The 8,871-nt window shown below is 33.3% G+C and overlaps 1 protein-coding gene across 1 annotated transcript; it reads left to right on the top strand.

Annotated features, from left to right (window-relative positions):
• The first annotated feature begins 3,277 nt into the window (after window positions 1-3,277).
• LOC147398110 (calmodulin) lies at window positions 3,278-8,670 on the top strand. The gene is made up of 4 exons (XM_086447262.1): window positions 3,278-3,456; window positions 7,730-7,887; window positions 8,122-8,202; window positions 8,403-8,670. The coding sequence occupies exons 1-4, from the start codon at window positions 3,381-3,383 to the stop codon at window positions 8,535-8,537; spliced, it is 450 nt and encodes a 149-aa protein (XP_086303388.1). The 5' UTR covers window positions 3,278-3,380; the 3' UTR covers window positions 8,538-8,670.
• Window positions 8,671-8,871: the final 201 nt, after the last annotated feature.

Below are 8,871 nucleotides of genomic sequence, written 5' to 3'. Positions count from 1 at the left end.
ACCCATAGTTTATTAAAGTCAATGTCAAAGTCAATTGGGTCAACAATTCATGCTTGTGGAATTTCTTATTTGACAAATATATATATGATCTCGATATTATAGAACCGACTCTAGACTTTCTATATTACATCATAAACTAAAATGATTAATTTAAGAGTTGTGTTTTGATGAATGGTTTTGTTTAGATATTAAATTGATCATAATGGTCTCATTGTCATAAAATATAGCTTGTCGGGTCTGATCACATTGCGATATATTGTAAATTTTAGAAAATCAAATCAGATAGGACTTGACCTTTCCTTCTGTCTCCATTATTATCTTCGGGCAATAATCTTTTTATTCATAATTATTCTTAAATATTGTTTATATATATTTAAAAATAATTATTGAATAATGCTGAAGTGACTTCAAGATTATACCTCATATTGCACGTTCGGACGTGAAAGTGTATAAGAACCATAGATGCTTTCCATCGAGATACGAGTCAAAGCATTTATGATTTCTACACACACTTTCACGTCAAGATGTGCGATATGAGGAACAATCTTGAGATCACTCCAGCACAACTCATTTTTATTATCGTTGTGCAATGATATTTTTGTAAATATTATAAAATTGTGAGAATTATTTTAAAATTTCTTATTTTCAACATGATGATAAAGTCCTTACTTATTATCTAATAACATGGTGATATCTGGACAATTAGGGCATCTCAGGTCCAAAATGTCAAGGATGGCAGTTAGGTGCCGCTCAAGCGATTTTGTCACATAATTTCGCAACGTTGGTGAAAATTGTATGTTCAAACCTTATAACGAGAATGCCACTATCGAACGCAGACCCACATTCTCTTTCAAAAGCACAATTACAGAAGATATAAGCATAAATCCATTAAATATTTTATTAATTTAATCAAAGGAGTTAAGTTGCAAATAAAATATAGCCTTGATCATGTAGAAAGAAGAAGATTGGACATTTAAAAAAGATTATTAAATACTCATAATAAATTAGTTTCGTTTATTTAAAAGGTCAATCATTGCAGCATCTCCATTTGGTTCTAATGACTATGTGTGAACTTATGTTAGTATGTTTGACATATGCACGCACATGTTAGACCATATACTCATCAAACATAGCTTGTCAAAAATATGAAATTTAAAGTACAAAATCTAATAATGATATAAAACTTATAATTCAACCCATGTCATGTCTCCCTAAGTTAATTCTTATCGTCAATGGTTGGGATTTCATTTTTTTAATGTGTCATTTTAAAGAGAAAGAGAAAACTTTGAATCACCCATCTCGCTTCAAAATTTCGATAGAACTCTCTCCATTAGATTACATGTTGTCTCTAAGGAGATATAATAAATATTAACCAAGAAATAGAGGAATCAGTAGGTTTGGTGTAAAAGGTAAATTGAAGCCAAGATATGTGAGACCATTTAAGATTATAGAAATGATTTGCATGGTTGCATACAAGTTAGTTTTACTAGATCAATTTGAGAGGGTTCATAATATCTTTCATGTATCAATGTTGATGAAATATAAACCAGACCTCTCCCACATCATAGACTGGTAATATCTGAATTTAGAAGAAGACATATCATATGAAGAGGGGTCAGTATAGATTCTTAATTGTAAGGAGAAGATATTGAGATCACGAGTTATCCCATTAGTAAAAATGTTTTAGAGACATTACATTGTTGAAGAAGCAACTTGAAAAAAGAAATGGAGATGCGAACGCAATTTCCAGATTTACTTTCAAATTGACATACGTTTTAATTTCGAAGACAAAATTTCCTTTACTTGGGAGGGGGGTTGTAATGTCTTAGAAATCCATTACGTCTCTTGAGGGATTTTGATTGATGGTTAAGTTTGGGTACTTAGAAATAAAAATTTTCTTAGAAAATTATTCTTGAAAATCTAAGAATACCATTAACTTTGTATCAAAAAATTATCTAAAATAGACTATAATTTTACGAAAATCGAAGCTTAGGACAGACTTTTTTTTGCGAGGATTATCTCTATGGCGAGGAGATCATCTTCACACAAAATCAACCCATTTTGAAACTTCCAACCCCATGAAAAGTGATTGCAAACTAATGATAAAAAATTGATGGTCCACGATTCTTCAACTTATAAACTAGGGTTATAAGTTATAACTTTTAGAATGGACTTGATTTTTTATGAGGATGATTTCCTCTCCATAGAGATCATCCTTACAAAGCATCAGGCCATTGAAACTTTTAGCCCATTTAAGACAACACTTTGTCAAGAACTTTGGCTAGAAGTTTGTCAATGAAAGGTGTTTGTCCTACATGGGTGAATAGTTTCGGAATGAGGTAATATTTTATGAGGGCAATCTCTATATGGCTTAATAGTGTCTATTAGGCCAATTTTGTTTAGTTCGATCTCCTCACAATAGAGATCATCCTTATAAAATAAATAAAAAAATAGCTCAATCCAATTTTTTTAATCCATATAGAAAAATTTTGTTGGCTACTGAATACCATCCTAAAGAGAGCCAAACATTTTTTCAATGTATGGGTTAAAAGTTTTAAAATGGGTTGATTTTTTGCGAGGATAATCTCTATGATGATGAAATCATCGTCATAAAATATTAAACCATTTTGAAACTTCTAAACTTATTTTGAAAAAAAATATTTGAGTTTTTTAAGAGTCTTCAAACGTTTCCCTATATATATGGACAATGTTGAGAGACAAAATTTGTCTTATATAGCTTAAAAGTTCCAAATTGGGTTGATTTCTTGTGAGGATAATTACTATGATATAGAGACAATCCTCACAAGAAATCCACCCAATGTGAAACTTCTAACCACATCAAAAGCGATTTACAAATTAACGGTAATGGTCCACAATACTAAACCATTTTTTATGGGATTAGGAGTTTCAGATGGATTATCCTAAAAAAAAATCAGCCCAATTCGAAATTATTAAGCTATATAAGAAAATTTTTGTCTACCAATGTTGACCTGCTAAGATTATATATATATAGATGAAGATTAAGATTATTTATTAATGTGATCTTGATCACCAATTTAGCGGTCAGGATGAATATATACACTGGCAGTAACATAGATAATGTAGTAACAAAAATACCTAATAACTTCTCTTATCTTTAACTTATTTAGTGGGTCCCGCAAAACGGACTTATTGACTGTGCACCGTTGGATACGATATTATGGTTGGGACGATTCCGTAGCGACATCTGTCCGTCGTCGCTCGTCATGACCTCCCTATAAATAAGTTCGAAAACACCTTGCGATAGACCGATACACGAAAAAAACAAACCAAAATCTCTCTTTCTGGTTTTTCGTTCTTCTTCGCCTTTATACTTTGTTGAGAGAGAAGAAGACGAGGAAATGGCCGAACAGCTCACAGAAGAACAAATCTCAGAGTTCAAGGAAGCTTTCAGCCTCTTTGACAAGGATGGAGATGGTAGATCTCTCTCTTTCTTTTTCTCTTTGTTTTGTGTTATTCTTCACATTTTGTCTTTGATTCTGGTTATTTTCGCGTTAGAATCTTAGAAATTGATATCTTTAGGTTGCTAGGGTTTCGATGTTTGATTATTGTTATTGGAATGTGTTGATTCATTGATCAATGAAAATATCTTCGTTGTTCTCATTTTATCTTTGAATCTCGTTTTTTTTTTTTTCGTGCTGGAATCGTAGAAATCAATATATTTAGGTTGCTAGTATTATTGGAATGTATTGATTCATTAAACAATGGAAAGATCCTTGTTGTTCTTCTTCTGCTTTTTGTGGAAAACTTCAGCGATTTGTTGATTTTAGGTTCAGAGTTCGATTACATTTGTTTTGATTTGCATTTGAGTCAACATCAGATATTATTTTGGTCTATGTGGAATTTTTGCGTTGATTTATATGTTCTGTATAGGATCGTGGATGCGGGATTCTGGATATGAAATAGGTGTGATGGATCGAGATATTTTGTGCGTGTTTTTGTTTCTTTTTCTTCATTTTGTGTCTCATCAGATCTGATATGGAAGATTGTTTAGTTTAGTGATTTTCTCTGCTAAAGGTAGTTTCTTTTTATGAAGAACTCAAAGGAGGATTTGTGCTTTTGTTATTTTTTTTAAGGGCTTAGGATTTTTTTCCCTTCTAGAATTTTAAATTATTTATGCTTAACAATATTCTCCTAATTTGCTTCTTAGTGAGTTTATGGATGGGAGTGGATCCTCTGTGGACCCTGTAGCGTTGTTTGACATTGAGAGAGAGTGACATGAGCCTTGCTCATACTGCCCAAATCATTCTACTACTTTTTTTTTATGGAATCTTGCTCATAACGTTTGTCGGTAATCCAAATTAGGTTATCAATCATAGGAACCTTCTCATTAAATCGATTTTTTTGTGATGATCATGGTTTAAAATTTTGTCCCATTTCATACAAAACATTTTGGGATTTTAGTTGACTGAGATGAAACAACATCCGATTGAAACGATGGGGTTTCAATAATTTTTTTTCCTGATTTTGCCTAATCTACCGATCTGGGGAGAGAGAGAGAGAGAGGGGAACCTGGTTGACATTGTCGCTGGATGCGTGCTGGCGTTGGAGATTCCCTTCTTCTTCTTCTGGTTTTTCTGATTTTTTATTTCTGAAACTTTAAAGGCTTGGTCTCTGGTTTTAATCAAATTCTTGCCCTTGATCTTTGTCTTCTCTGGAAGACAACATGATTTAGTTAACATCATATTTTGGTAAATATTTGAGATACCCTCCCATGTTTCAAACCGATGGTATACACTTTGACCACAGTCTCATTTGAAAGATTAAAAAAACATTAATTTAGTGTATGGAATGTCTCGAAAATGTTTTGGTTTTTGAAAAAATCGAAACAATAGATCAAATGAGATTTTAAACCATGATGATGATCCATCATTTGCATGGTCCAGATTGATGGTTTTTTGGCTAACTGGACAAATGGAGATGGTAAAATCAATGTTTAAAACTACACAGTTATAAATCCATTTCATAAGGACTCTTACATATTATCACATGCTTGGTAAGTGTTGGGTACCATTATTTTTGTATTTTGTTGGAAAGGGCTCTAGATCTTAGGAGGATACGAGCATTTGCGAAGTATGTTACCTTAAGATTTATCAATGCTGATTTTCATGGATTGACTTTTTAATAATTACTTATTTCATATTTAGATATTATACCCTTTGATGTGGTAATTAGTCTCGATGATGATCATCAAGACCTATTGAGTTGTTGAGCATCCAAATCAAGTAGTATTTTACCTTATATAAGTAAGATGATGCATCATCAAACTCCTTATGGCCTGTTATAAAGGTGCATGTGAGCCAGTGCTTTGTGGATGCAATATAATTGGTGTTACTTTTGTATACTGGGTATATCTAGTACCTGTATCCATGTCCCTTTTCAATCTTCTCCTCATCTTGTAGTTTTGTCACGCATTTTAGCTCTTGTACTTGTGCTGCCAATGGTCTTCCTTGGACTCCGAAAAAAGTTTCTCTGCAGCTGCTGACATGATATTACCCTACTCCTTCCAGGCTTGGGACCTGCCATACAGTGTTAGCAAGCTCAACGCTGAAGTGAACTTGAATAATTGGCAATTATCAGAACATTAGTACTATAGATTTTTAAGAATTTATGCTCACTGCTTTGGTTATTTTTGCAACTTACTAATTGAGCATGTTGTGGGATTTGTTCCTTTTTGCAATAATTTGGGGCGTTAAGAGATCACTTTGATTTTTAAATTTTAAAAGTGATAATTCTGTCATCTAGAATCTTTTGGAGAGGACCTTAAACCCAGATGCTTTATTCTTGAATTTTACAGTAAAATGTGAAATGAAGTATTAATACTTATTATTATGATTTAGATATAGCGTGTGGAAGTTACTTGTGTTTGGTACATTCAGATAGGACTACTACATGTTATATATTTCATGGACTTTGTCTGGTATTTTTGTTGGAATAGTAGAGTGCAAGAAGTTCCTGTTGGATTGCAAATTAGCAGAGAGAGATGCCAGGGGAAAAGGGGGATTGTGCTCTACTTGATCTATGCAAGAAGAGTATGGTTCAAGTGCCTCAATCTACTATCCTAGAGAATGAAAAGGAGAGATGGGAGCATTCATTGGTGGGTTATCTTGGAAAAAAACCATATTACTAGGGATTGAAAACTGCTAGTCGATGGCTGTGGAGGATCAAGGGATCTATGGAGATGATGTGATAGAACAATGGCTTCTTTTTGTTTAAATTTAGTCTTCAGGAGACTATGACATGGTGTTAAAAACTATATACATGGTGTTAAATTTACTTGGTCTAACGACATATCATCCAAGGAATCTCGTTTCACTGAGTTACTGAACTCATTAAAAATAGGCTTATCAATCGAAAAAAAGAGGGGGGGGGGTGTTGAGACTTGAAACCATGACTAATGTATTTTTGTTCCTCTATTTGGTTAAAGTCTAGTTTGGGTGGTTATCAATTAGTAAAAAATATGCTCATTTCTGAGAATTGTGTTAAGAGGGCATGATTGAAGGTGGATCATAATCATCTTTATCATCAAGGCATTATCCTAAACTAATTGCTATTACAGTACTAGCTCATTTGCACCATTTTTTGTAAGTTCTTGAAACCTGAGGACAATGTTTCTCGTGCATTTTGCCCTTCCATTTATGATTGATTTACCTATTCTCTTCAGTAGTAGTTACATTCACAGTCACACAGTACTCCATTTTTTTTCTGAGAAAGTCCTGTTTAAAATGCATTTTTCTCTCTAATGATTAAAGCAAATAAAAAAATCGACTTTAAAAAAAGTGTTTTTACCTTTTAAACACGTTTTTTATTTTAACGTTTTAAATGTGTTTTTTATGTTCTAAACACGTGTTTTCAAAATAATAATAATAATCCATTTTTTTTTTATAGGCCTGTGGCCTGTGGTTAATTTCTATGGCAATTAGTGGTTCATAAATGTTGTTTAATGTGAGATTTGACGATAATATTTTGATGTTATGATTTTTTTTTTTCAATAGTGTGTTATTTTGCTCAAAATATATATTCATGGTTAAGGTTTTCTACCACCATAAAATATATAATTATGTGTGGAAACATGTTGTGTACTAACCCTATTCCTATCAGTATATATATATATAGATAGGGTGGCGTTCGGAGTCTCTAAAGAGAGCCAAACATTGTGCCAAACATTTTTCAAAACATGGGTTAGAAGTTTCGGAATGGGCTGATTTTTTGTGAGGATGGTCTCTATGACGAGGAGATCATCCTCACCAAAAATCAGTCCGTTCTGAAACTTCTAACCCTATCAAAAGTGATTTACAAAAATTGGATGGTCCACAATTCTTCAACTTGTAAATTAGGGTTACAAGTTTCGGAATAAGCTGATTTTTCATGAGGATGATCTTTTCATCATAGAGACCATCCTCACAAAAAATCAGCCCATTCCAAAACTTCTAACCCATGTTTTGAAAAATGTTTGGCTCTCTTTAGGGCTTCCGAACGCTCCCCATATATATATTTTACATAATTTTTAATATAAATCTTTTTACTCTTTGTGTTTATAGGATTTTTTCCCAATTTTTTTCTTGTTTCTTTCCCCTTTTTCCCCAAACTCTTCCCGTGTTCCTATAGGTGACTATAGTTACTGTTGAGTATTCTTCATGTTACATTCCATTAGTATCATTCTCTTGCTGATATGCAATCCTTTGTATAGGCTGCATTACTACCAAAGAACTGGGCACTGTAATGAGGTCTCTGGGGCAAAATCCAACTGAAGCAGAACTTCAAGACATGATCAATGAGGTCGATGCTGACCAAAATGGAACAATTGATTTCCCTGAGTTCTTGAATTTGATGGCACGGAAAATGAAGGTGAGTTTAATTTTCTGGATATAAATGTTTATTTCATATAAGATAGTTCATGTTGTTAGATTCACAAGAAGTTTTGAAACAGTAAGTAACCCTTATTTCCAGCTATTTGATTTTTGAATAGTTGGGATTGGGTTTTAATGATTATGATAAGATTTTGAAGATACATACTCCAGTGTAATATACGCCTCTGGTCATGTATACATCCTATAATTCCTAATTTTTCTACTCTTGAAGGACACTGATTCTGAGGAGGAACTGAAGGAAGCTTTCAAGGTCTTTGACAAGGACCAAAATGGTTTCATTTCTGCTGCGGAGGTGAGCCTATACTTTTGTTTAATTAATTAGATAGAATGACTCCAATATTTCTACATAAACCACCCCCTTTTTCTGTTATTTTATTTTATTTTTATTATATACAAAGAAGTGACAGAGTACATCCAATATTTTTGCTTATCTGCTGTTGACCTGATACTCTTTGTTTGTATGGTTGTGTGCATTTGAAACCAACTCATCAGCTACGACACGTCATGACAAATTTGGGAGAGAAACTGACAGACGATGAAGTTGATGAGATGATTCGAGAAGCAGATGTGGACGGAGATGGTCAGGTCAACTATGAGGAGTTTGTGAGGATGATGCTTGCCAAGTAAACCTTGGTATTTGGTTGGGCCATATAAGGTCAAGACTGAAAAGAAAAAAATATTATGTTGTAGTAATACTTATGTTATTACCATTATGGTTTTTTCTGATTAGTGTGGTTTCCAGGACCCGAACCTTCATTTACTCATTTCTTGTTTCGAGTTATAAATGATGTTGTTACCTCCTGAATAGGTGTCAATTCGGCCTTCTGGTCCTGCTTGCCTGGAAAAACAAGGGTTCAGGCATATGATATTTGAAACATTGAAGGTAGGGATGGATGGGTACAAAAATTTTCAGTCCACCAAATCTAGGGTTGAGCTAGGGCTTAATAATGCTAATGCTAAT

This window comes from Akebia trifoliata, chromosome 7 (assembly GCF_017979445.1).
Source record: "Akebia trifoliata isolate Shusen 1 chromosome 7, ASM1797944v1, whole genome shotgun sequence".
Classification (NCBI taxonomy): Eukaryota; Viridiplantae; Streptophyta; class Magnoliopsida; order Ranunculales; family Lardizabalaceae; genus Akebia; species Akebia trifoliata.
The sequence above is the reverse complement of the archived record's forward strand: the minus strand, read 5'-3'. Positions and strand labels throughout refer to the sequence as shown.